Below are 27913 nucleotides of genomic sequence, written 5' to 3'. Positions count from 1 at the left end.
TCTCTCAGGGAACTTTTGCATCTTTACTGCAGAAGGACACAGGGGGCTACTGACACATTCCTGTGTAAAAGCAAAGCATGCAATTAGAAATCAAGCAGCTGTTTTATTTTCACCCATGCCTGCACATGCTGCATCCTGTCTTTTATTTTCTTGTAACATACAGATGCTTTTCTAGTTCTTCAGTATCATGTTCAGTGACTTCCTTAAATGTGGGCAAATTCTTCTGAGCCAGATTTTGGAAAAAATCCCATCTGGAAAATTTGAGTGATGATTAAGGTTGTGACACTGGCACGGTTGCCACGTGAAGGGATAGACAGTTTTGTTCATAAAAAAAAAAAAAAGTCAAGAACTTCTGCAAGCAAGAGCAAGTATAACAAAAGCATGCACTGAGTTGTCTCCCGTGAACAGCACAGATCAAATGAGCCAATGCAACTGCTTCTGCTTTGCCTAAATAAATGCCTGGATCAGTCATCAAAGTGGAATTGTTTTCCACAGCAACCCAGATAGCCTTTGTGCTGGCCCCAGCAGTGATGTAATGGGAAAAACTCACAGGATTCTGTCAGAGCCATGCAGATTGCTCAAATGCTGTTTCCCAAGGCTGCAGCCTCGCAGGTGCGCACTCAGCAGCCACCGACACTCGCTGTGATTAATGGCTTTTTCCAACGTTTTGCCTTACATTAATACAGAGAGCCAACTTTTATCAAATTATGGATGATCTATGGGAGGACTCCAGTCGCCTGGAGGCTGCCACATGTGAGGAAGCTGTCCCAGCCTACGCAATCTGGGTATCTCGGAGGTAAGCCAGGCTAAGTTGGGCATTGCCTACAAGCACTGTGGTACACACACACCTCCTATCTCTGCTGCACTCTGCCAGAGGAAGACATTTAAGTGAACTAATGGCCAAGCCTCAACACCCTCAGGCAAAGAGCCAAGGGCAACCATCAGTCCTGATGGAACCAATCGGAAAATGCTCCTAGCAACAAGCCCTCCTGACCACATCCGAGTCTGGGCTCCGCACAGAAGCAGAGAAGGCATCTGAAGCTCCGAGGAAACACCTCACACAGAGACACCACTTCAAACAATGCAGGAGCTCAGAGCCACTCAGCAATTATTAGTCAAACTGGAGGTAAACAACCCAAAACCAGATAGCACTTGGTAAAAGAGCATTTAACAAGAGAAGCAAATCTCATTCACTTATCCCTCATGTTATAGCTTGGGATCCTGACAGATATTCCAAGTGTCATAAGGCTCCACCATGCACTCAAAAATATCCAGCGCACCCCAGGCACATTCCCTTCTCCCCAGAAAAGGACAACTCCTAGGGCCAGAAACAAGGAGTCACCTGAAGTATAGCTCTGCTATTTCTGGCATAATAGCCAGCAAGCCCATCATAAAAAAAACCAAAAACCAAAACAAAACAGAAACCAAACCAAAAAGAAAAGCACCTGCCACTTCACCCTTAAGGCTCCCTTGAAGGATAAAGGCTTGGGGCAGTGCAGGTGGTGCCTGGGAGGTGAGACAACTTGTTGATAGCCCACAGGCGTAGCCCATCCAGGGACCCAAGCACAGACACCCTGCACCCCATAAATGTTGGAGAGAGGAGAGTTCACCTCTGCTGTGGACAGCTGTGGTTCAGGGGGAAGGTTTGTGTAGCTAAGGGCTTGTGCAACATCAGATGGTAGTGAAGGAGTAGGAGGGAAGGAGTTCAGCTCCCCTTCCTCCTCTCAGCAAGCCTGTGCACAGGGCATGTGGCTCTTTACTGCATTGCTTCCAGCTGGAGTCAGCAACTGCAAAAACCTCATCACAAGGGGGGTAAGTGGAAGGTAAGAGTGGCATTTTTTTCTTTTCTTCTTCCAGCCTTCCTGTTTGGGAGTTCTGTTGGATGTTGCTTGTTCCCTAAGTTGTCCTCAGGAAGAGCTCTCTCTTTGTGCCCTAGGAGCAGAGGATGCTGCTATGTGAGGAGCAGAGGGGATTGGTTGGTCTGCCCTTACCTTCAAGGTGTCTGATTATGGATTCTCCAAAAGAAAATATTGTCTAGGGTAACCAGAATGGAGAGGCTCTGGCCAAATGGGATGAAAGGGAGTAATGTAAACCTCTTGGAGAAAAATATGAAAGCTAAAGAATAAAAAGAAATCCTAGCTGAATTTAGTTCCTCTCTGGAGCAGCACATGTGAGGCTAAAATCTCTATGTAGTTTCTTCTAATCTAAGAGACAAATAACATCATGGTGGAGTGTTCTGGTTTTCTGGTTTGTATTTCTTTTTCTTTTTTAAATTTGGTTGGCAGGAGGCATAAGGCAACTTGTGCTTCTTCAAACAGCTACCTCAGATCACAAGCTGGTAAGGGCTTCAATCTCATTATTTCTGTGTGAGCTCTACACTGCAGTGTGCCTTTCTGTAGAGATGATGGCAACAGCATCTTTAAGGCAAAAGGAATGCAATCCTCCTGGGATACAATGGAAACAGTTGTTCTGCATCCCTGGAACTTCCTGTGGTCGTTCACATCTTGTGGGAGGTGAAGGCGTGTGCTGAGAAATGGGTGTTGCTGAAGACACTGAGCTTATGTACAAATTCCAAACACCCATCACTGAATCTGTGGACAAGGTTGTCCAGCTACTGCAATGATGGCGTGGTGATGCCAGAGACTCATTCATGTGCCATGGCAGGCTCTGAGAGAAGCTTGAGACATTTTCCATCTACTTGCTTCCCCTGTTTCTAATTAGTTATGGCATTGGCGCAAACTGGGATCTGTGTCTATTAAGCCCTCATCTGCTCTTCCTTATTCCCACATGAAATCATAATCCTTCATGTCATCCCAACTGTGCATTATGGGAGTGATTTAGGGTGTCTCGAATCAGAGGATAACACCTCAGGTACTGAACAAATAGAAGAACTGTGGAGGAAAACAAGCCTTGTGTCACACGCTGCTGGTAAGAGCACATGTGTTGGCACAGGGAGACCAATAGAGGAGCAGAGGAGAGGCTGATGTATCCACAGAAGAATTTGAAGAACAATCATGAGATTTTACACATGGCAGATGTCTAAGATATTTTGAGAGATTCTTCTCAGAGCCTCTAAGCCACAGCAGGGCCCTGCCACATATTTTATTCTTCATATAATGATGCTGTGCCATTTGTATTGCAGGACTGATGCACTCCTGGGTGGTACCAGCAGGATAAGAAGTGTGGTTAATAGTTGGCTTCAAGGGCCAAACAGAAATATCAGCCTGCAGCTCAATCCCTAGCCAAGAATGAGGCACTCAAGCAAGGAAACAGATTTCTTTCCTAAACAAGGGATCAAAGTATGATGAAGCAGTGGACAAATCTTAATATCTTCCAGCCAGATGAAGCAACAAGAGACAGTTTGGTAGTAACAGCCCATGGTAATCACAGAGGCAGTAATTGAGTCCCAATAAAAGTTGTCACAAGGTATCTTGCCCCACTTCCAGCATGGATAAAGATCAAGGACAACAGTTGGGAAAAACTAGCTCTGACCTGTAAGGCAGGGCTTGCTTGCCAGATGCTTCCGAAGTCTGGCTGCTGTGGTCATTCTGCAATCATCTTCCTTTAATTGTTATATGGGATCTGGACCTCTGAGGACAGCCCTAACTTGTGCAACCCTCAGCTAAACTTGCCTTGAAAACCCTGCTGGGCAGAGACCACCCCTGCTGATGGTGTCCTTCATCTGCAGAATAAAGACTGGACAGTGAGCTATTAAATAAATACTCAGCTTGGCAGTTTTTTTCAGAGGGCACCCTGCATTTGTTCCATGTGGGCTTTTCCTTATCTGAGCCCACAGAGAGGTGGGGGTTGTTTTGGGGCAGGATGAGTTACCTTTGTTTGCCATGGAAGTCAACAGCCACCAGCTAGGAAATACAAACTTTACTCTGGAAACAATTTAGAGCTCATTACTTTTATTAGGCAAGCTGGTGGCTCATTTTCCCACTTACACTGAGGCAAGGGCTTACAGTAAAATAAAGCATCTACTGTTTTTCAGCTGCAAATGGAGTCTCTAGACCTTTCTAGAGACTTGTCCAGAGTGAAGAAATAGCCTTGATTTAAAGCATCCCTATCTGAAAGAGAAGTTAAACTCCTCCTCCAATATTTCTAATTTTTTTTTTCCATTATTCTCTGGGCAGGGGCAGGTGACTCCAATTTGATCTGCAGCTGGATTCCAGCTTCCTTGCTCCCCTTGCATCATTTCATCTAACACATTCCTCTGGGGCTGCAAGAACTTTGCTCTTCCATCTCAGCCTAGAGGTGAGAGCAACGCGAGGAGGTTTCACCATGTAATTATGGTTATTATGCCAGTTAATAGAGCTCCTCATAGCATAAACACTGTTAGCACTAGTCACTGCTGGGAATAGCTGTGTCTCCAGCTCTGCTCCTGCTGTTGGAGGCTTGGCACAGATCTGAGTCCAAGTCCAGATCTGAAGAGCAAAGCCCAAAGCCTGCCAGCTCGCACATGGGGCCAAATCTCTCCCTGGGCTTGGGCAAACTTCTGGATTTTGGAGTTCAAGAATGGTTAGTGCAATGTTATGCTGAAATGTGTGATCCAAGCAGACAGTGTTCAGGCTTCAGGTCTACCAGCTTTCTTCCTGCTCTTGGAGTCAGTCCATTGCCTTGTCTACCAAAAAAAAAAAAGCTTTTAAGCAAATGAGTGTAATCTCCAGGTTTGAGTACTACAGGTTTACATTCAAACCTTCACTCTTATCATGTATTTTGCCCATCCAATTGGCAGGCAACATTCTAGTGTTAACAGTCTGTTTCTTTCTCCCTTCTGTCTTGACAAGAAACTGCTGTCATACTATTTTGATAGTCTGCTTTTAGAAAGATGAGACAAATACACACACATTTATACAACAGTTTAAAAATAAGTCTTTCAGGATGGGAAAAAAAAAAAAAGAATCAGAGGTTGCAAATTTGTGACAGAACTTGGATTTAATTAATTGGATCTAGTTATTTGCACCATTTTTTGCTAACTGCCTGTGCCATCCTGGGCTGAGAGAGCAATTTAAGTCATTGCCTGTGAAAAATGAAATGACAGCAGCTACTCAAGTGAACTTTCACATTAACAAAGCATGCTCTGGTCTTGATCAAAGACTGTATTCCTGGAGGACCAGAGTTCAAGCACCAGCCTCTAACTTCAAGAGAAGAAAAGGTTTATGTGTCATTGCAAGGTAAACTTCAGAGTTTGAGCCCAAGGTAAACTTTCATGTCAGCACTGTTAGTGACCCTACAGTGAAGCTTGATTTTGATCATCTCTTTCTTTAAGTCTCACTGTCATTTGCTGCCTCCTGCTAAGCTGAATTGGCTTCACCCATTTAAGCAGTGAGAAGTAATGTTATCACAAGTCATTGCTTCTAGGCACTTGTGGATCACGTCATGCATCTTGCAGGTTGTACCAACAGAACAAGCTCTGAGGAGCAAGGCTGGCATCCAAGAGAGACAAGAGACCAGTTTTGGGTGGCAACAAGCCATAAAACTGTCCTTGTGGATCTGGTGTAACCAGAACAGATAATAAACCTCTGGAATGCTGATGCTGTGGTTGATCTGGTCATACCAGAGAAACCATCTCTAGCAACCTGGATGACAGGAGCCAAATCATGAGCAGCTAACACCAAAGGCCATTACTAGAGATGTATTAATGTGACTGTTGCTGTGCTGAATAATCATTGTGACTTTGTACACTGTCCACAAAACACCTGCTGAAAACTTATTAAGTATTTGGCACCATGATAATATTTATTGACACCTCAATGCACCAGGTTGACAATACAAGGGATTGTAGCCATGGCATCAGTCATTTACACCCACTGGTGTTGGGTGTAAAGCCATCATGAAAGTTATTAGAAGAAGACAAATGTTGTTACAGAGGAATTTGTAGCCTTATAGATAGAAGTGAATGGAGAAGAGAATGAAAAATGTCAAATGCAAGGATAGCCAACATGAGCAAAGGTCCATCCTTTTCTTTTTCACTGCCTCCAACTTTCAGCCTGCCCCAGAAGAAGTCAAATGCATCCTTCCCAAAGCCTGACAGCATTGCCATTGTCTTCCATCCAGCGTGACACCTCTGGGGTGCTCTGCAGACCACCAGGGCTCCTCCTTAATGCTGCATCTTGCTCTGAAAGTCAAGGCATCTGTGAAAAGCGACTGTAGATCCTGGGTGGTTAGAAGACACAAACTCAGTTCATGTTGAAGATGAAGGGTGCCCTGAGCCCAGGGCTCGTGTGAGTTCCTGGCTGTGCCCCAGGAGCGTGGGGTTGCCTAAGGTGAGTCATCTGGGGCTGCTTCCCCAGCTGTAAAGCAGGATAATACTTCTGTTCTCACCTCAGTTCGTCTTCTCTGTTTAGATTTCAAGCTCCTCAGGGCTGTGTCTGATACATGTATGTACAGTTCCTAGCTTAACAGAGTCATGATCCAAACTGAAGCCTCCAGGCACTCCTGGATATTATATCATTGCTAATTTCACAAGAGGTTGCAATCAAATTCCTGTATAGGGGAAAAAAATTTAAAAATCACAGAAAGGAATAAAGAAAGCTATTAAGAACTGAGGAACATTTTTGCTGAAGTGGAAATAATGGTACTTTGTCCCAAAATGTATAAAATATGTATTGCAATTAAATTCTCTATCGGCGAATTGCTCTACAATTAAAAAACACAGAAGCTTGAGTGAGGCAATTAGAATAATAGTAGAGTGTTAATTATAGCTTGATGGATTCTGCATGCTGTCAGCAATTACCTTCCAAGTGTGCACTTCTGAACCAACTCCAAATCCACAAAAAGACACCGGCAGAATTAGAAGTATCTTCCGTGTTGGCATGCCTTTGCCATTTTAAAATTTGTTTTCATAAATACTTCTGTAAGCTATTTAATTAGATTTAATGAGGTTTGAGGAAGAAACATCCTCCATGCTGCACACAGGCTCCATCACAGGCATTGACTCAGGGATGAGGGAGAGCACAATTCCTACCAGCTGCTCTTATTTTCTGTGCAAGGGTATCTTGTGCACATCTGAGATGATTGGACCCAGGTTCCAGCAGAATTGCTTCTAGCTTTCTGTTTGTATAAAGATTATCTAAAACTCTCTCTCTCCATGGGAAGCCCCATACCTACCCTCTTGCTCTTAAAAAAAAATTAACATGAATTGTTAAAGTTAATTGAAAAGCCTGGTTGTCAAATCTGAAAACACTGTGAAAGAAGCAAAAGGTCTTTTTATTTCTATGATTCCATCCCCACTGAGAAGGAGAAATCCTCTCCATAAAATTGCTTTTGGGTCCAGCAGAAGACTTGACTGCTGTCTGCGTCAGGCAGCTGGCTGTGTAAGCTAGAAAATCCCTGTGCATTGTCTCAGATTAAATTCAAGGTTCCGTTGACCAATTTGTACGAAATCTAAAAGAAAAGAATAGGCACAGGGTGAGAATGTCCTCATCTAGAGTGATAGGTTCCCAAAAACGTGTCTCTTCTCACATCTTCCCTATCATCATCAAGGTAGCATTTCATCACCACAATCACTGATGCTGATGGTCAAGAAAGACCTTGCAAGATTTTTGCCCAGTTTTAGGACTACAGGCAGGAATACTGAAGCCCAGGCTTTGAAAGCCAAATTGCTCATCACTCTAAAGGCTGGCTTGTCACCTGCATTCCTCTTCTGTCAGTTGCTGATAATGCTCCAGCGTGCTGCTTTTTCTTGCTGCTGGTTCTTACACATGGGCATGGAGAACAGCTGTGCCTTCATCCTCCTCGTGAGACTTGTGAGGCTGCCCAAACTCCACATTCTGCATGGAGGAGAGACACTGAGGCTTTGGAATGGACTCTCTTTGGGTCCCACTCTGGGCAGCCTGAAATGCCATTGCCCTTGTGCAGGCTGTTTTATGGCAAGAGATACATATGATGAGCAGCATGATTGAAGCATCCTGCAGTGCAATGCCCTGTTCTGTTACAGGAAGGAAATACGGCTCTGTCCCTGCACTGAGGAGGAATCTGCAGTAGAAGGTTGCAAATTTAATCGAAGGTAGTGGAAGCAGGATTGGGCTGCGATATGTGTTTCTTTCCCTAAAATATCCCCCTTCTCCCCACGCAACTCCGGCTGTAAGGGGTTAAATCACACTCCCGCCTGCCGTGGGTGAACACTCCGTGAGCTTCCTCCCCTAAATGCTGTGTTGGGCCACATCCAAACTTGACCAAAGCCAGTTGGATGCTCTCCACTGAGCTCGGGAGCAGCCTCTAAATCGAGTCCTCAGAGCGCATCGCTGCTCTAAAATGAGTTGTGCCCGTAATGCTCTCGGTGCAGCTCCCTGGTGAGTCACGCTTCGACCCGCTTTGGGCTGGCTGCTCCTCTACATCTGCCGTCTGCTGGGCTTCCACGCGTAAGAGTACATTTGGGAAGTGCAGCCTCTGCTTAGGTGTGGTCTGGAACACGCGTGAATACCTGATCCGCTCCTGCCACGGGGGCGTGGCGGGACACGCGTGTCCCTGTGGAGTGCAGTCCCACGGCCGTTTCGTGGGACCGGAGAAGGACACCCCGGGGTGCAGGGATGCCCTCAGGCCCTGGTGTTCCAGCAGATTGTCCAGATTTACGGGAGGGAGGGTTTTGGTGCGCGGGGAGCGAGCGCCGGGCGCGGCCCCTTTAAGCGGGGCAGCGCGGGGGGGGCAGCGGCCGCCCGCGTTCACACCTGGAGTGGGAAAGGGGGGCGGGCCCCGGCGGCCGTGATTGACGGGCCGCAGAGGCCAATGGGACGCCGCGGCGCCGCGCAGGGGGGGCTCCTGCCCAATGGCGGCGCGGCGGGGGCCGCCCGGCAGCCAATGGGCGGGCGCGCGGGGGGCGGCGCGGCTACATGTTGCGGTGTCGCCAACGTGGGTCCGCGGCGAGCGGCGCTCGGGGCGGGCGGCAGCGGCGGCGGGTCTGACCCCGCGGGAGCGCACCGGGACCGGCCGGCGCCCGCCGAGCCCGAGCCGTGCGGCGCGAAGCAGGAGGAGCAGCAGGAGGCGCTTCCCGCGGCGGGGACGCGGACTCGACCCGCCCGGCAGTGCCCGGTGGATGCCGGTGCCGTAGCGCCCAGCGGGGCCGGCGGCCGAGGCGATGCTGCGGGCGGCGGAGCGGCGCTGAGCGCCTGCGGCGTGAGCGCTCCTGCCGCCTCCTCCCGCCGCGGACGTTCCCCGGTGCCGGATACAAAATGGCGCTGCCGTCACGGGCGGCGGCGGCGCTGCTGCTGCTGGGGCTGCTGGGCTCGGCCGCTGCCGGCTGCCCCGCGGGCTGCGCCTGCGGCGGGGACACGCTGGGCTGCGGCGGGCTGGCGCTGCCCGCCCTGCCCCGGGACCTGCCCCGCTGGCCGCGGCACGTGTGAGTACCGGGGGGGCTCCGCGGGCGGCGAGCGGCAGGGGGGACCCGCGGGGACGGACCGAGGGCGAGGCGAGGGGTCTGGGCAGCCAAACCACCGCTCTTTGGCTTGTTGTCAACAACGGGAAAACTTTTAAACAAAAATCCCCGCGAAACTCCGGTTTGTTTATGTAAGCGAAGCGGCCGCTAGCGCCTTGCTGGGCTGCGCCGTGCGAAGCTTGCCCCGTGATCCGGTGTCCCCTCTGGCGCCCACCCGGCGCGGGGACGGGGGTGATGGAGGCGTCGGGTGCGATGCCGGTCCCGGGTGAGAAGTGCGAGCTCGGGGCTCCCCGTATCCCGGTCCCGTGCGGGGCTGGCCTCCGGGTCTCCCGGAGAAAAGGGAGCCGGGAGCGGGTTTGGCCTCTCAGCGATGGGATCTGCTGGAGATAACGGCTAGCTTGGGCTTCCGAATCCTTATTAGGACATTGTCCACCCGTCCATCTGTCCGTCCGTCCATCCGCGCCGTCCCGGAGCGGCGGAGCGGGGCGCGCCCGGGTGCCCGAACCCCAGCGCTGCGGCCGCGCCCGCCCTTCTCGCTTTTAGTGCTGCCAACTTTTTAGGCTGTGAAGTTCGAGGGATCGAAAGGGAGTTGAGGGCTTCTGGGGAATTTCAGTAAAATCCAGGTGTTTTCCAGTAAAGCGGCGCGGCTGGCTGCGCTCCCTCAATACTTGCGTGTCTAGGGAAGTTATAAGGCTGCGGTGTATCGTATGTCCTGGGCGGCAGCTGAGCTTAGAGCCCGGCACCTGGTGGTTGCTGCAGCACCGTGGGATGTTTTTTATCCCTAGAAGGGTGTTTTAAAGCGCTCAGGTTCGTGTCCAGGCGCAGGACGGTGTCACTGCCATTTCCCGGGCAGGGCAGCGGGTCTGCTCCGGTTGTGTGACCGCTGCTCTGGGCTGGTCAGAGCTGGAATTAAACGTCAGACACTTGAAGCTCAGGAGATCTGGGGGAAAAAGTGTGCTCAGCATTGACAGTTCGAGTCGTTTAACAGTCCAGGAGCACTGAGAGTATGTGTGTGCAATCACAAACTTGTAAAAATAAGTGCCCTCAACTATTAATTAATTTGAGGAAATCAGGATCCAGAAGGGAAGAGTTGGGAAACAGCGCTTCTGTTCGGGGCCTTTCTGCTGTTTGAATAGATTTATATATTACTGAATCTCTAAAACGCCTGGTTGTAATAGATACTCCTCAGCTCTGCCAGCAGAGAGGATGGACACTGAAATGTTGCTGGAGATCATCCAGCTCCTTATTAAGAAGAATTATTAGAGGTTTGTCAGGTTCTCCTGGTGGTATTTGCTTTTGGCTGCAGAAATGCCTTGTTTTATGTGACATTATCATGTGTCATATTGAGAGGAACGTGTGCCCTCTGCATTAAAGCCCTGACTCATCCCATTCACCTGTTGCTGAGTTGTTCTGAAGGATCCTTCCATCACCTTTCAGAGCAAGCTTGTAATAATTCCAGCATTCCCATGCACCTCTTAAAACAGGACAGCGTATCTTTGCTCGGGCAAGGAAGTGCGTTAATAGCCCAGACAGAACAAATTTATTGTGGTCTTTTCCGGAGTGCTAATACCCCGGGAGTGTCTTTTTCAAATGGAGCAGGTTTTGGGGTGTCTTGTGTTGAGTTTAAATTTTATTGGTGAAGTCACAGCACGTGTAAATCTTCTGCTATGGACCTGTGGACTGATCTTTTAGACGCTTAGAATACAGTTTGTAATGTTGTATGTTACAAACTAACCAAAGAATTGGTTTAAATGGTGGCTTTTGTATCTGAAAATGCAACATTAAGGCTTCTTCCTTTCTGCACAGCTACTATAAAAAGAAGACGCTGAAGCTGTTGCAAATATTTTGTTTTTAAAGCAATACTGTTTATAATTACTAACTATTGCCTAAAGTTACCTATTTCAGTTTATGAACACAGGGGTGTAGCATGTTTTTCAGGCTTGGTGGGATCATAAGCGTTCATTTTTTTTTTTGTGCAGAGAGTTGATAATACACTTTTTTAGTGGTTTAATGTCCTGTATAAAAGCACCACGTGCTAGAAAAAACTTACTTCTGTGCCGGTATCTCTGATGCTTCTTGGATTTTTTTGTTGTTTTTATTTTTTTTAACGTGCCCTTTTAAAGAAAAAGAAGGCAAACGTGAAGGTTTGCAGTGGTCCATGGCAGATGCGGGAGTGCTGCCCAGGGGGTGCGGGTTCTCCAGCCGTAAACTGGGGAGAGACAGGCGATGCTGGAGCTGTGCATCCCTCCTCTCCGTCCCTTCTGGGCAGGCTGTGTCCCGCCGGAGGTGTCTGCTCCCCGGGGTGATAAGCTTGGGCATGTTCGATCACTAATAGGAGACGAGATAAATGCAGTTTCCAGTGACTCTGGTGGCAGTGCTTTAACTTCATTAAGGCGCTATTGAACAATCCCTCCTTAGCAGTTTATCTTTATTCCTAACGAGAGCCACAATGCTGAGGCAGTGCTTGGAATCGGTTTTCAGTGTGTTGGAGATAAAGCTTTTGTTTGTCGGGTTGGAAATGCGGCTCGGCAGCCGCGGAGGGTTCTGGAACAGACTTAATCACGCCGCGTATTTTGTCAACAGGACTATCAGTACCGAGGAAAAGCACTGGGGCTTTTTGAAACTATTGTTATTTCTCTGCTGGCAGCAGAGCTCGGAGCTGTAATTTTTCTCCCAAGCTTTCAGAGGGAATAGCTGATACGCAGAGGGGCTGGAGTCGCTCACATTTGATGTAGCGTGGCATGGATGTTTTTTGGGTTTTTTTGGTTTTGTTTTGTTTTTCTTAAAAGCAGCAGGCAGTTCAGCACTGTGTAGCAGTTATATAAGTGTTCTTGACTTGCTGCACAGGGCACGTTGTAACGCTGCCATGACCCATCCTGTCCTTGCACCAGCACCCACCTGCAGCTGGGGAGGGTTCCTGCTCCGTGGGGGAAGCCGGGAGAATCAAACTCTGCTGGGCAGCTGATGTGCACAGAGCTCCTTTGCAGTCCCTCCCTTTGAAGCTGCTGGAGGTGTTTCGTGTGTTGTGGTGTTTAAGTCTGAAGTTTGTTTTTACAATAGAGTGTTAAGTGTGGCATAAAGTTTAGGGCTAAGCTGAAGTACAGAATGCTTTGTGCCCCGAAAAAGCCAGGGCTCCAGCATTGTTGATGTGGCCATCCTCTGCTTTTTTCTCACCATGAATCTTGATTTTTGAGGAGCAACAGAAGAGAGATTTCCTTTAGGTATCATGTATGATTGAGGGCTTTTTTCCTTTCCTATTTAGTGATAAAGCAATAGTATTTTAGGTACAGATTTTTGGTGAGAAGATTTAGGGGCCATGTGGCTATGGTTGGATAGCTAATTCATTGCTAGCATGGTCTGCAGGAAAGAAAGTTTTAATTTTAAACAGCTGTATTGTGCATATCTGACCCAAATGAGTAGGGGATGTTTGGGGCATACTGACCATCCATGCATGGACCCTTCTGCCTCTGGGTCAGTGTGCATGTGCCTGGCACGTCTGGGAAAAAGCAGCATCCTCAAGTACCCAGGAGAGCTAGGCTAAGAGCTGCTCTCTGTTTCTCAGGAAGGCTCCAGGGTTTGGCTATGTGGATAAGTTGCCCCGAGGCACCAGCTGCGTGCGGGTTGGCTCTTTGCACGGTGCTGCTGCTCTCTGGAGAGATCAGGGCAGTGTCTGAATGCTTTTTAAAGTCCTGTGGGTGCCTGTCAGTGGTTTCAGGGCCTGGAAGTGCATTTGAACTAGAAGTCGGGAGCAGTCTCTTGCTGTGCTCAAGTGTGTATATAAAAAGATTTTGTCCAAAGCAATGAAGCTGAATGTTCAAAATTGCCTATAAACTGAAATTTCATGCTAAACTGGGGTTTTCGTGTATCAGGTCTTGTTGCTTTGCTTTCACGTGTGAGGGTAGCTTCTTTGGTTGCTTGGTATGGGGCTGTGCTGATGCTGGTTGCATGGGATCCTTTGGGAGAAGGGCATTACTTGTTCTTGGGCTCTGGAGTAAGTCTGCTCCTGCAGATGCTGGAAGAGGAGGTGGTGTGGGGGACTCTCCTGCTGACAGTGCTGGGAGGGGGGAGTGCTTCTGGCACCACCTCTCCTGCATGTCCTGCTTCCAGGCCTGCTGAAATAATGGAACAAAGATTAAGTAATGGTCACCCTGGGCTCCTGGCCCCGCGCAGCTGCGGAGCTCTCAGCGTGTGCCGGCTGCCCGGGGATGGGCTGCAGCGCTTGGAAGGATGGCTCGGGAAAGGGATGTGGATCGGTGCAGGTGGCTGGTCCCTCTCCCTCCTCCTGGGGCAACAGTGGAAACCCAAAGACATCCTGCGAAGCCAGTGGTTCCCTGCTGGGTGGTGCTCCAAGGAGGTTTTCCTGCTCAGGTGGGACAGTGCTGGGAGCTGGTGGTGCTTGTGAAAGAACTCCTGCATGGCTTGCAGTGACACATAGATCTGATGCTTCCCGGAGCATTGTCCTTGCCAGTGGCCCTGCTCCGGATAGTGCCCAGCCTCAGGGCTGCAGGATGGCTCTGGACCCTGCGGGATTGCACTTCCTGCGCTGGAGCTTGGCCCCGGTGGGTAACAGCAGAGCCCCTCCTTGCAAAGCAGTGCCTCTCCGGGCCTGCTGCTTAAGCACAAATAAATACATGTGCTTGCAAGTAAATCCACCCTTCCTGTGTGAACATGTGTCGGTGGATTTGCTGACCACCCTCAGCATGCCGCAGTATTTATTTATCAGTTCCTACAGGAGGGCAGCAGTTAACAGCGAACCCTCTGCATCTTGCATCTGCTGTCTGAGCTTCTCATCTCCCCCCCTCACTGAGCCACAGCCGGGGCAGAAATTGGCTCATCAGACTAGGATTAAAAGTAAATACGAGATTGATAACAAAGGATAAAATACCCCCACTTAAGAAGCCCTTCTGGCTCTCACAGAAGCCCCTGGCTTCTAGTGAAAGGCTCTAGGACCCCCTCAGTCTCCTCTGCATATTCCTCTCCCCTTTTGAGAAACTTCATGGCATTTAATCACTTTGAGACTTTTCCTCTCTACAGTGACTGCAATTTGAAACGCAGGGGTCCCATACAAAAGATGCAAGTGCTCAATGGGCTGTGTTAATATTCAGTGCCATTTACAATGGGTGCAGTTTGAAAAGGGGAGAATGGATGGTCTGGGAGCTGGGGGAGGAGGAGCTGCAGAGGGAAAATTCCCAGGGAAGGGGAACCAGCGTCTCAGTAGGCAGTTGAAAAGAAACTAACACACCATCAAGTGTTCTCTAGAAAAATCAACTATTATGTGTTAGGTACAGCTTAATGTTTTTTTTTCTTTGCTTGTGCAAAGTGCTCTACAGTTTTCTGGATGTAAGGTTTGGGGGTGGCTGAGCTTTGCAGGATTTCCTGCTTGGAATTTAAGGAGCCAATGCGAGGCTGACTGTCTTATCCCTTCACTTGTTGGCATCAAGAAGCTAAAGGTGGTAGACGGAACACGTAACACGTCTGGGACCCCAGACACTTAAACAAAGCATTTCAGGTACTTAAATGCTTTCTCCAGCATGGGTGAGATTTCACTTCCCTGCTTAAGCTGCTGCTGGAGTCCTGTCTCTGATGGGGATTTAGGCAGATGTAGAAGTTCTTCGAAATGGGGCTTTATTTGGTGTGTGAACCTCACCTGATGCAGGGAAGTCCGGGAGCACTGGAAGGATGCTCCCAGACTGCAGCTTCAGAAGAGCTGCTGGAAGGGCTCAAGGTGGTTTCATGTTGAGGCAAATCCCCCAAGAATTGTCCCTAAAATGCCCTCCTGAACCGCTTCATGAGCCCAGGTGCTCACGAATATACGTGCATCTCCCACCAGTCTCCCAGCAGGGCAGCTGGGAATTGCTGAGTGTCACCCTGGGCATGCCCAAGCACTGCCTGCCTTTGGGTTTGGAGGGCTTTGATCCCTCGAAGAGGGGTTCAGGTTTTGTCTTGAAGTTTGAGTGGCTGCAAATTGGGATGATGGCTCTCATTCCTCAGTAGCCAGCTCTGCTCAGAACTTGTGTATTGTCCCTGATTTGTGTGTTGGCCCTGGCTGGTATGTCAGCCGCACCCAGAAACTCTCAATTAGGGCTGCAGGGCTTTTAATTGATCTCATTGGCTGCCCTGCCAGACACCTTGGATTGAGTTAGCTCAGCTCATCAGCTTTTAACACAATCATTTTGTGCTGCTAACCTAATCACCCAGTGTGACTCCCTTGTCTTGCAGTGTGGAGCTGGATGGGATCATGTGGATGAATGCAGCAGAGATAATTTAGACTAATGTTGCTTAGAAGAGCCATCTGTGGAAAATCCAGGCTTCAGGTTGATCAGCTCTGCAGGACCTGGGCTGGGCAGGAATTAGCACCTCTTGCAGGATGAGGGGAGTGATTTAACATAGAAGTTGTTAGCTTTGGTGAATAACAATAAATAAAGCCCCTGGGCCTGTGTTGTGGTTTCATGCAAACCTGCGCACCCCCTGAGAGCTCTCTTCTGAGGTCCCTTGCTGGTTTTCAGTGCATGTGAAGAAAGAAGCAGAGTATGAGGCTCCAGGGTGTGCAGGAACTGCAAACCTGTTTCCTGGTACATCCAGCTATTAAATGATGTACTACAATATATTGTTTTTTTCCTAGCATGCACAGAGGCCTAAGTCAAGGACTGGGGTGCCGTTGTGCTAATGCACGACATGAAATACCTATTATTATTGTAGCTGAGTCATCCATTAATAGTTAACCAAGTCCTGTGCTGCAGCCTAAGTCCTACAACCCCAGCCTCCTCTGGCTTCAGAGCAGGACCACAACATATGTAATATGTTACACTCCCTCATTATGTTTTCAGCACGTTGTCTCTCAGGCCACAACCATATAATTTTGGAGATGTCTAGAAGCAGGGCCTGCTATTTTAGGGACACCTCTCAAGACCTGATGACGTGTCACGTCCAGTTCCAGGAGCATGGTTCACTTCCACATGGGTCCATTTGCAGTTTGAGTAAGAACTGAAGGAAGGGTCTCAAAGTGCAGCCATCTGTGTAGTTTTTATTAACCATGCTGGATGTGCAAACAGGATGGTTCGTTATGTGCACCTGCCATAGCATTTTTGTAGCTTCCCAGAGTGGCTTTGTGGGGATTTCAGGAGGAAAAGTATAGGAGACTTAACAACTGAACAATTTGATGTAGAGCTACAGATTCTTAAAATGTTATACACAAGTTGCATTTAAAAATGCATTAGCTGCCTAAAGCTTTGTTTTGGAGATAAAGATTTTATGTGCAAGGGAATTTGTCTTATTTTGTCTTTTTTTTCCAGGGTGGGAGGCAGGGTTTGGGTAGTGTCGATATTGCTGCTCATAATGGGGCAGTAACTTCTGTGAATTTTCCTTTGGTGTCTTTTTTGGACCTGCTGGGACAGTCTCATTATTTTTTGAAATTGGCAGAGGTGCAGTCTTAAATGTAATTCTTGTAAATCCTACTCAACTATACTCAGTTGCATATTGCAAACATTTCTCCTTTGAAGGTGCCTGTTTTTTAGATGAATCCTTTCAGATTAGAGAACACACCCTCTTGAGTTCAGTGGAAATTTGGCTGTGAAATCTTGAACTGAAATGCTTTTTCCTAGACCACCTCCTCCAACTTTTAGGTTTTTTTGCTCCCTACAGGAAGGCAGACAAACCCTCAGGTGTAAGGAGGAAATGAGAAATTCAGAATGCCAAGTCTGGGCAGTGCTGTTTCCCACTTGCCCGCACACAGGGACAGGGATTCATCCTCACCACTTACATGTTTCTCTGGTTGCCCGAAGCTTGTGATTTTGGGATGGGCACTTGCCAGGATGGAACCCTGTTGTCTTTCAATGCTGTGAATACACCTCTGCTCTGGAGAATTTACCATCAACACCAGCTACTCATGGGCCTCTCTCCAAAATACTGACCTGCAAGGTCCAAATATATTTTGCCTAGCTGGTATTCAGGCTGCTTTATAACTTCACTTTTAGTGTGTTTTAGCCTGCTGCATGCCAATATAAACACAAGTTTTCAATGTTATCTGTCATATAAAAAATACTCCTAAGAAGTGATGGCTGTCCAGCAGGGCAGTGCATGCAGCATGTGTGGCAGTGTTTGGCTGATCCCTGGTGCAGATAGGTGCTGGGGTTGAACTGGTGGAAGATACTCAGTTGGAGGTGACAGGTTTGCTGGACATTGATTTGTAGTAGTTGCATTTATAACTGCAGTGCTGGTGGTGTCCTGTGTGCGTAGGTGCTCCGCTGGGGCTCACTGTGGGTGATGTCCGTGTAGGAGTGGGGTGGTGGGAGACTTTGTGGGTGGGGGAGCTGCTGGTCTATGGGTTGTGTCCTGGGTAATAAAACAGTGATCGTAGGAAACGGCCTGGCTGGAGGCCCTGTGAAAAATTGCCCCTGAAATGTGTTCCAGTTGTCCAAACACTGGTGCCTCTCCTTGCTGTGCTGTGTGCACAGGGGGAGCCTGGAGCTCACTCTGCCGTCGCTGCTGCCTGGGGAGCAGCCCCAGGCACCTTTTGCTTGCTTTTTGCTGTGGCTCTGCCATTCACCTGGGTTCCAGAGCTGTGGAAAAGCACTAGAAACAGTCCTTTAGCACAGGTTTAAAAAAATGTCCTCTAGCAGTCTGCACAGGATGAGCTCTTCTGCAGCAGCCCAGTCCATGAGCAGGCAGCCCAAACTTGGCTGTTTCCCAGCACAACGTGGTTGCTTTGAGTTGGAGCTGAAAGGTGCATGGAGCCATGGGATTTCCTCCTCTCTCAGGAGACTTTGCAGCCCCAGGGAAATGTGAGGTTGGAGGGGGATGACAGGGGTGTGTCCATGGCCTGTGTCAGCAATGACCTCTCTCATTTGCAAAGGGTGAGGAGGTATACCTTGATCCTGGATGTTCCTCATCCTGTTCCCCTTCTCTCATGCCCAGTTACTTCATCACTCACCCACCTGTGTGGTGATGGCAAAGGCATGGGCAGAAATGCCAGGTGCTGCTGACACAGGGCATCTGGCTCGTGCTGGAGGTTTTGCTGCCTGTGGTCTGGCCTTGCTGGGAGCCAGGAGAGCATCCCATGCTCTGTTTGTCCATGTAACTCTCTGTAAACCTTTGTCCCCTTCTGAACTGGGGCAGAGTCACATCCACACTTGTATTTCATTTGTTTTGGCAATATGGGGAGACTTCTCCTGTTTTAGGAGATTTAAACAAACCATGTGATGTTTTATTTTGAAAGGTGTCATAATAGTTTGTGCTTTTTCTCTGCTAAATGTACTTTTGTGCTGTTCCTGTCTGTTGGTCTATAAACAAGTCTGTTCATTCTTCTTCCTCCTTAAACAAGTCATCTGAGTTTCTGGCTTTTGAACACCTTTGGATTCTTTTGGAGTACAGCATGCATTTTGCTTATAAATCAGTAAATAAAGGATAGTGTGTATTTTTAGACTTCTCTGATTTGGAAAGATTTGTGAGAGTTGTACCATCTTTATTGTTTCACATGGTTGTAAACTTCGTGTATATCTCCTCTCCCACTTTCCAACCTTTGTTATTGAGGTGGTGACCATCCAAAAGCTGTTGAGGTTGATTAAATTAAGGGGTTGAATGACTGTTCATAAGAGTGGATAAATATTCCTGTTACAGTAAGTTAGAAAATAATACTAGAATGGGTACCTAGGTAGACTCCACCTTTGCTATGTGAGTGGGCAAGGAGAAGTTTTCTGGTTTGGGAGGAGGTCTGCAGAGCTGAGGCTTCACCCCTGATCTCTGAGCACTTTTATCCAGTCGTGTCACTTGTTTTGCCGGCTGGACGAGGAGCTGGCAGCCTGTCCCTCCAGCCCACAGGCATGCAGCAGGACTCCATCAGCTCCTGCAGTTTCAGTAAAAGCATCTATTTATCTCCATGAGGCTGAGTCCAGCTCCCCAGTGAAGTTGCTTGGCTTCTGACTCCTTGGTGAGCTGAAGCTCTTCCAGGAGCTCTGGTTTCATCCTTGCTGACCTTACCAGCAGAGACATGTACTGGTCTTTGAGTTAATCTCCTCAGATAGAAACTTGTACAGACCTAACAGGATGTGTTTGGCTTACATTGTCTCCTTAAAACAACAGCTGGATTTGCTCCTCCCTGGTGCAGTAATCTCTCTGAGGCAGGTACTGCTGTTTGCCCAGGTTTCCTCAGAAAGGAGGTTGTGCAATGGTCCATGTGTCTGTTCTCCTCTCCCAGAGCTTTTGATGCTGTTGACCAGCTTCACTTTAAGGGGTGAACTCAATTTTGGAATGGCTATCTCTCCCATAGGCAGCAGGCTGAGGAGAGTGGCTGTATCCCCACTGAGGGAAGGGAAGCAGTGTGAGATTTTCCTGTATGAGGAATCAAAGAATCTCTGTGGGAGAGAGCAGTGCTATTTAACCACCCCTGCAGGAGAAGTGGATGACAGAGACCCAGCTGTGAGACAGGGCTGTGCTTACCTCTGTTAGGAGGTTGGTGAAAGAGGTGTTCAGAGTCCTTCTGGAATGGTGCTGGCATTAACCTGATATCCATAGCCAGGAGCAGAGGGTTTGGTGCTGGATTACCCCTTGCATTGCTCCTGTAAACAGGGGATGCCATGGAGAAAGCACCCAAATCCTGGCCTCTTTGGGGACCAGCATGGTTTTCTGTGTCTAAAGTGATGTCACCAGTGCAGTGGAGGAGCATCTCAGCCAAAGCAGCAAGCTCCTGTGACTGCCATGGCCACAGCTAGGGATTGGTTTTGGTGACTTGCTGCTCCTCTTGATGCAGAATTCCCAGGAAGAAGGTGCCTTCATGGCCTGCTGGGCATGGGGCTGTCAGCTGTGGGTGAGAAGGAGTGGCCCTGGGTGTCTGCATCCCCCTGGCAGCACTGGGGCAGGGACTGTTGCCTGGGGCCCCTTCCCTCGATGGCTGCTCACGGGATCTGGGATTTAGAGCCCCTGTGGGGAGAAGGCAGAGCCATGCAGCCGGGCAGCATCCTTGGGAGATGCCAAATCGCAGCCCAGGCTGTTTACTACAGTTTTTCTCTCACGGTTCCTAGCACTTGTCTCAAGTGTTACCACTTTGTGGTCTGCTTCACAAGAGCCTAGGCTGTCCTTTCAGCTGGCAGGGACACTGGGACTGTGCTGCATCCCTCTGTGTGTCTCCCAGGCTTACTGCAGCTCCCAGGCTCTCCTTTATTTGGACTGCACAAGGTTTTCCCAGCACATTCCCTGCATGTCCCTGTGCCCAGCCCGTGCTCAGTGATGTTTCCTCTTGCAGCAGCGGTGTGTGATGAGCACGGTGTGCTCAGGCTGGCTGGGCTCCGTGTCCTGCTGTTTACTTTGTTTGCTTCTCTCTCCAGCTGGGAATACTTGAGCCAGCTCAAAGGCAGGGCTTGAAGTGCCCTGTATGCAAGTCGTAATGCCAGCATGGGGCTTGCTGGGGAACAGGCTGTGCGCCACTAAGCCCTTTAGGTTTCTCATAGATGGGGTTTTTTTCAGGTCAAAACAACACAGATACAGCCTTTTGGGGGAGGAGGAGGTGGCAGCTGAGCATTTTTGGGGCTGTGTGTTAATGTTGCTTTGTTTGTGAGATACATTGTTAAAAGAGCAGGAATTCAGCACAGACTTACAGGTCTGTGCATTTGGAAACAAAATGGGGAAGTTTCCCTGTCCAACAAGTTCCAGTTGCTTCCTCTATGGTTTCCTGAGTAGTTCTGACTGCTGGTTATAAAACAGTCTCTTGCCATTGCAGGGTGCATCATTCCCCAGATCTCCCTTTGGACCACCACCTATCTAGGCTGCTCCATCCCATCCCTGCAGGCTCCCTGGGCTGATGGTAGCTGGTGGCAGGAAAATTTCCAATCCTCTGGGAAGTCAGTTTCCTGAACATGCTGTGTAATAGACAGCAACAGCCCTCATGAGACTGGGGTGGGATTGGGAGTGAATTGAAAACGTGCACTGAAATAATTTGGGGAGGTTATGGTCTGTCATAACTTGAAAAGCCTTTTGACGGTTTTCCTGCTTTTTGGATTTGAAATGCAGAATTCCTCTTGACTTGTTTGGGTGGCTTTGGAGCCACCTCACTGTGCCAAATGTGGAAGAGCAGAGCTGGTCCTTCTCTTGGCATTCCCGTGGTGTTGGGAGGGGGTGGCAGGATGCCTGTTTTGGTCTGGGTCCATGGGGGCAAAGGCAGGGGACAAGCCAGGAGGGAGCCCTCCAGCACCACTCACCCTGCCAGGCCTTCAGTTCCTGACTCCTTCACCATTCACTGTGGCCACTTCCACTGCAGGCTTTCAAGCCAAGGTGAACCAACTCTGTGTGTAATACTTGATGGTGTTTTGGGGCAGTATGTGGCTCTTTGACCTATGCCCAGCCTGCCACAGTGGTTGTTTTCCAACCCTGCTCTGCAGACCTTGTTGCAGACCACAACACTGGTCTCCCTCAGTTGAAAGCATCCCTCCAGCCCTCATCTCATGGTTTCTATGGGGATGTGTTGGGAAGCAGGGCAGGAATAAATGCCAAGCTGATGCAGGCAGGAGCTGAGCCTTGCTTTGGCAAGACTCCTCAGCCTGAAAATGGCTCTGTAATTAAAGCAGTGAAGATCTGTCTCACCTCATGTAACCCTATAAACATTAGGCTTTATGGATAAGCTAGAGGTTTAGTTTTCTCAGTTTCATGGGATGCAATGGGTATTTCCAGAGGACAAGTCAAGTATTGTCCCAGGAGCCATGCAAGCAAACGACCAAGTGTGGCTTGTCCTCTGATGCTTGTGGATTGGGGGGCATCGGGATGTGGATGGATCCTGTCTGGTAGAAGAGACTCTGCCCAGAGCTCTTTCACAGCATGATCATCTCTGTAAAGGCCAAGAAAACTTGATCTGGAAGACTGTTTTATTTATTCATTCCTAACTCCAGCCCTGCTTTGAGGGGAGCGCATGGAGGCCATCAGCCTTGCTAGGCATGCAGGCTGTCCTGGCACAGCCACGCTCCCCTCCTGGAAGAAACGGGTTCAGGGTAATATTTGAAATGCAACAGAAAACCCACACTTCCTTCAGCATTTTGACAGTTGCATTTTTCATCTTGGGCAGGGTTTAAAGTTTTCTCCAGCATTCAAGGAAAGTTTTGGTTTCCCTTTGCCCACATGTCAGCATTCCTGAACAAAGCAGCCTCAAGATTTGTGGAGCAAATTCTTGAAATTCTGCAAATGTTTTAAGCCAGAAAACGTTTCCAGAAACCGCCTGACCTAAGAAAGAGTTGGTAGGACTTGGGCATGGCTTAGGAAAAACGAATAAGGCATTTTTATAAATTAACATAATTCTGACCTGAACCACCATTCCCAGTCTTGAGAGTTGCTGTGCTCTGCCACCTTGTTGTTCTTAAATTACAGCTGTGCTTATTTGAATAAACCAGATAAAAAAGATACAGATTTTAAAACTGAGGCTTCCCCTGTTCTTGCACTGACTTCCCCAGTGATCTTAGCATCATTTAACTCTGAAAAGGAGTTTAGATACTTAAGGGAAATAAGGGTGTGTGGCAACTCCTGTACCTGCAGGTACTGCAAACCTGCTAAAGGCTCCTGGGAATGTTCTTCTCTGCACATCTAGAGGTGTTTCGGCTGGGTAGCCACCAGCACCCCACAGTCTCTGCTCTGCAGCACCCATGTTGCTGTCCTGGTCTCTCATGGATGCTCCAAACATTGGGTTTATGCATTGGATGTCTCTTGCCATGAGCTCTTTATTAGAGGCATGACCATGAGTGACCAGAAAGGGGATGTGGAGTGCCACAGCACCTGAAGCAGCTGCAGGGAGGTGCTGGGAGGCAGGAAGACTCCTGTGTCTGGGACCACTGACTCGTGTATCTCATAACCTTGTTTCTAAAGGTGAAACCCCAGAGCAGACCCATTGCTGTTTTGTCCCAAGTATAGGTTCTTTTTTTTTTAGTTTCCTTGTTTTTGTGAGCACATTCATGGTGCTGGGGGATTGTGGTATTAACATTTTCTCCTCAGAGAAGAGGTTTGAGTCAGACTGAAATTGCTGATTGATTCCCTTTTTTTGTTCTCCCCCTTTTTCCGGTTGAAGTCAAGAACCACTTCAAAGGCTCAGATGTGTTGGTGCCAGACGCCACACAGTTATTGTTAGAAGAATTTGAAATATAATTGAAAACAAACCTTTGTTCAGCCAGGCATATCTGGCTGTTGACTTTCACTCATGACAGAGGTGGGTGCTCAGCCTCTTCTGCTAGATTTGATGTCTACACACTTGTCATGGCAGATGAATCGCCCATGAGTTTACATTGGGTAAATGTTTGCAAAATCCAGAAAATGTGTATTTTTAAGGAGGTTTTTTCCTACCTAGGAACCCGCACTGACGCTCAAAAGTTGCCAGCATATTTGTGGAATTCCTTGCAGTAATAAAACACATCAAATTGGTCTTGGCAGGCTGATTTCAACAGAGGTGCTCCAAGTCCAGGTTTCTCAGCTTGGCAAGCAGAGTTGTCCCACTTCCTTTTAAGACTCATCTCTTCTGTGGGATATAAGGATATTGTTTAACGTAATATCAAAAACATTTGTAAAAGCATGGATAATACAGATGTCGGCACTCATTTCAGCTTTATTTGCTGAGAAAGCAGAGGCTGCTGTAGGAGGTTTGCAGTCCAGCTCAGTCAGTTCTCATGGTGAAGTCCAGGAGGCTGGAGGCTTCCAAAGGAGCCCAGCAAACCTTTGCCCGTAGCAGCCCTCGCTTGCTGGGTGCTGAGTACAAGCTGTTGTTTTCATACCCTGTAAGATTACATTTGCAAACATGGTACCTGTTTGCAAGGTGCACAGTGTGTTTTAAGTTCCTGTTTCTTGTAGTTGTTTCCTATATAAATTTAGAAGAGTGCACCAGGTCTGTTTTGGGGCAGAATTTGAACTGTGCTTGTGCACATTAACGCAGAGCATTGCCCCAGGACTTGTGTGCCCACTCCGTGTTGTGCTATGCCCCTGCCTGGTATGGCCACCTGGACATCACTTTGTCCCTCCTTGCTTGCAGGTACCTGGGTTTGGCCTTCCTTTGTGTCAGGTCTGAGACCTGCTCTGAGACCTAAGAACATTAGTACAGTGGGCTGTAGGGGGCTGGGTCCCTGCTGGAGGTTACTCCTGCAGCCAAATTTGGACAAAAGAGTCCCTCTGGAATTTAGTAGGTCCTTTAGCTGTGATTAGGTTGCTGGATTTGGTGTTTCTTTTTCTTTTAATTTGCCTCCCCTACCAAAACCACCAGGCTCACTGCATATGGCTGCCTGTCTGTTGTTTATTATCTTTGCTACACTGTGGTTAGTGCTCACACATGATATTTCTTTGGTCTCAGTACAGACTGAGCGGGTTGTCCGCCCCTGGATCCAAAAAATGTAAACTATTTATAAATGAAAAATACTCTCCAGTTTTAAAGTGCTGTGTTGTCCCCTCTCCATCCAGCATGCGCACATTTGTCTGTTCTCCTGTAATCCCACTGATGGAAGTCCAGATTTCTAACAATTTATGGGACTGGGGGCCGTCTGGAGAAATTCTAATGGGACCTTGTGCTCATGGGGGAGAACACAAAGCAATAGTGATAAAAACTAATGGAAAAATGTTATTTGGCTGTGCTGCATTCAGTGCAGATATGGCCCCAAGCTCAGATAAACCTTCCTTCAGAGTTCAGGGATTCTTGATTTTGATTTTCCAGTTGGGCTCATCTCCATAATAAGCAACTCTTGAAAAACTGGGACAAAAACTTATTAGTGTGGCTTAAAATGGCCAGAGTGCTTTTTCTGGTACTCCTTGCAATTAAACTGCGTTTGATCTGTCTTGAGCATGTACTTAGTTTTATATTGAACTAAGAGCCTGTGTTTAGTCTCCTAGGGAAGAAAAGTAAGACAGGATTTAATAATATATAATGGGAGGCTGGGGTAAGTTTTCTGTGCCTGTTTGGACAGCAGGGCAGGAGGTGATGCTGGGTGGGCCAGGAGGGGATGGGCTGGACCAGAGGCTGAAACAGTCAAGCCCAGGGGCAGGAGAAGAGGAGTCTGTGAAGGAAATACAAGGTGTTTAATTGAGGAGCTTGTTAGCCAGCAGCTGATGGGTTGTTTTTGTAGAGAACTACAGGGGAACTTGAGCTGCATTGGTTTCCTGGTTGAAATGAATGTTGCTGGGTGAAGGAGCTCATAGGAGCGAGGCATGTGGGGAGCAGAACTGTTCAAAAAATGCTCCCAAAAGAGCAGGAATTATTTTGATCTATGGTGACATGGTTCTCCATGCAACCACAGTGATGGTAAATGAGGCAGGGCTGTCCTGCTTCCTGCTCAGATCTGGAAGATTAGAGAGGATAGCTGAAAAAACAGGTGGTATTTTTTGGAAGACTGTTCACAGCATCCCACTGATTCATCATTCAAATACAAGTGGTGGAAACTTTCTCACTGCCAGTGTGTTCAGGCATCCTTTGCCATGAACCTAGGATCAGTCAGTCTGTAAATGGTGCAGAACTTCAGTGCATAGAGGAGTAAAGCATAATGGGTGCAAATTCAGTATAGTTTCCAGGTTTTCTTTGGACACTCTTGGCACTGATGGTGGTAATTCCTTGTTCTGTAAAACCCAATTGGTGGGAATATAGGGCTTGGGGTTTTAATTTGACTGTTTGGGAGCACCGAAACGTATTTGCATGTCTGTCCTGCACAAGACAGCACTTGCTGGAAAAGGCTGTTGCAGCCTGGCTGGGCCTGTGGAACAAAGCCTTTAATGTACTGATTGCATATTAATGGACAGCCAAGAAGGAGGGATGGTGCCAAGAAGCAGGGAGCAGGAAAGCCAACACGATCAGCACGAACTTTGCACTCTAGGAAGTGTGAAGTGATGTTGGTGAAAGAAGTTTACTGCACAAGTGGAACACTGTGGTCCTCTTTGATGCCCAAATTTCTGTGCTAGTAAACTGAGGAAGGGTAATTGGCCAGTGGAGCTCGGTGGGTTCCTGTTAACCCGTTCTGCACCCCTTGGAATGCTCCCCACTCCTGAGTGTGTTTTGGCGCTGTGGGTGCTTGCTCTGGAGTGTTTGACATGCTGTGTCTGACGTATGGAGCTGTAACACCTCTCGGAACACATGGGGTTACCATCCACATCTGGTTTGTATCACCTTTAGTGGTTTTATTGCAAGCTGTAGTGCTCCATCTGCGCCCTTTCCCTTGCCCAGTTCTGTCCCACAGCATCAAGAAAGTGAAATCCCAGCCTGGAAAAAGCTACAAAATAGGCTGGTGTATGAATTAATTAATATAATGGCTACTGATTGCAGTGTGCTTTTCCTGGTATTTGGCAGAAATTGGATATCTTGGCTCTTGCCTCTTCATTAGCCTGGTTTCCTAATCCCAAGCTCATTACCAAGTCCCTGGGATGTGGTTTTGGGGTTTTTTTTAGGGCTCCCCACCTGCTTGGAGGGGGAGGCTGGTCCCTGCAGAGCCTGAGCGCTGCTGTGGGCGATGTCGGTGGTGGCATTGTCCCCATGGAGTGCTCGGGGACAGACTGGCAGCTCTGTGTGGTGGTTTGTCGATTCTGACTGCCTGCTCCACAGCTCCCTCCAGGAATGTGCAGTATTCAGCGTGGGGGCTTGGGTCCGCTGTGCAGCTGGGGACTTTTCCATCAGGAACATTGGGAGTATTTAAGATGATCTCGCAAATATTTTTGATTTTTTTGGTTTTTTTTGGCCCTGGGCCAATTTTTGCTTGTCTCTGATGCATAAAGTGGGTTTGAAAAAATGTTGTTTCTCTCTCTTCCCCCATTTAAACATTTCAGGAATGTCAAGTCTTGTCAGCCTTAGCTTTGCTGGAAAAAAAAAAAGGAAATCCCTTGAGGAGCTTGGGGATGTGTTTTATATGTGATCTCAAAACCCTGAGGGGAAGGTACATGAGGAGGGAAAGAGCAGGTCATTAACAAAAGCTTCCTTTATCCCACATTTTAATGAGGCATTGCCATTAAATAGCAGCAACCGCACAAAAATTCAACCAACCTGACTTTGTTTAAATCGGTTTAAATCATGCTCTCGGTTTGCTGGTTCCCTGCTATGACCAGAGTTTTCCAAGGAAGATAAACCCCAAATTTGTAACATAAACCTGTTTGGTAACATGGACAGATTAAGAGAAGACTTCTCTTGGAATTTTTCTGCTGCAGTTACTTGTAATCTCAGTAATGTGCATGGAAATGGGCACAAGAAGTCTGGTTTCCTGAGGATTTGTGTCTCCGGGGCTGACTAAGATTTTAATTGACTTCTGCAGTGTATTCCTGTTATCTCTGGATTGTATTTTATTATTGCCCTCCCTTTCCACCTTGGCTGTCTGTGGTGTATTTTGGGAGTGTGGGGGGGTTCCCGTTTTCCTCAGTGATGGGCCCAGGCCATCCAAGGGCAAAGGCTTCGTGCTGCCCCTTGGCTGATCTCCCTCCCTTGCCTGCCCTTGTTTCTGCAGCCTGGCAGGAGCTCACTTACTCTTCCCAGCCCTCTGGTCTTGTCCCAGTTTTAGACTTAGTTGGGAAGAGGACAGACATCCATGGCCTTGTTTCCTCTGTGAGCATGGCTACAAACAA

At 48.2% G+C, this 27913-nt stretch overlaps 1 protein-coding gene across 1 annotated transcript in view; it reads left to right on the top strand.

The window, feature by feature from the left end:
- The first annotated feature begins 8802 nt into the window (after positions 1-8802).
- The window catches only part of LRIG1 (leucine rich repeats and immunoglobulin like domains 1), a 92245-nt gene continuing 73134 nt past the window's right edge, over positions 8803-27913 (top strand). Inside the window, 4 exon segments of the mRNA XM_069028419.1 lie at positions 8803-8905; positions 8908-9031; positions 9033-9109; positions 9112-9340. Of these exon segments, the coding sequence (XP_068884520.1) occupies positions 8803-8905; positions 8908-9031; positions 9033-9109; positions 9112-9340 (533 nt within the window).

Source organism: Aphelocoma coerulescens, chromosome 12, assembly GCF_041296385.1.
Source record: "Aphelocoma coerulescens isolate FSJ_1873_10779 chromosome 12, UR_Acoe_1.0, whole genome shotgun sequence".
In the NCBI taxonomy this organism is placed as follows: domain Eukaryota; kingdom Metazoa; phylum Chordata; class Aves; order Passeriformes; family Corvidae; genus Aphelocoma; species Aphelocoma coerulescens.
The sequence above is the reverse complement of the archived record's forward strand: the minus strand, read 5'-3'. Positions and strand labels throughout refer to the sequence as shown.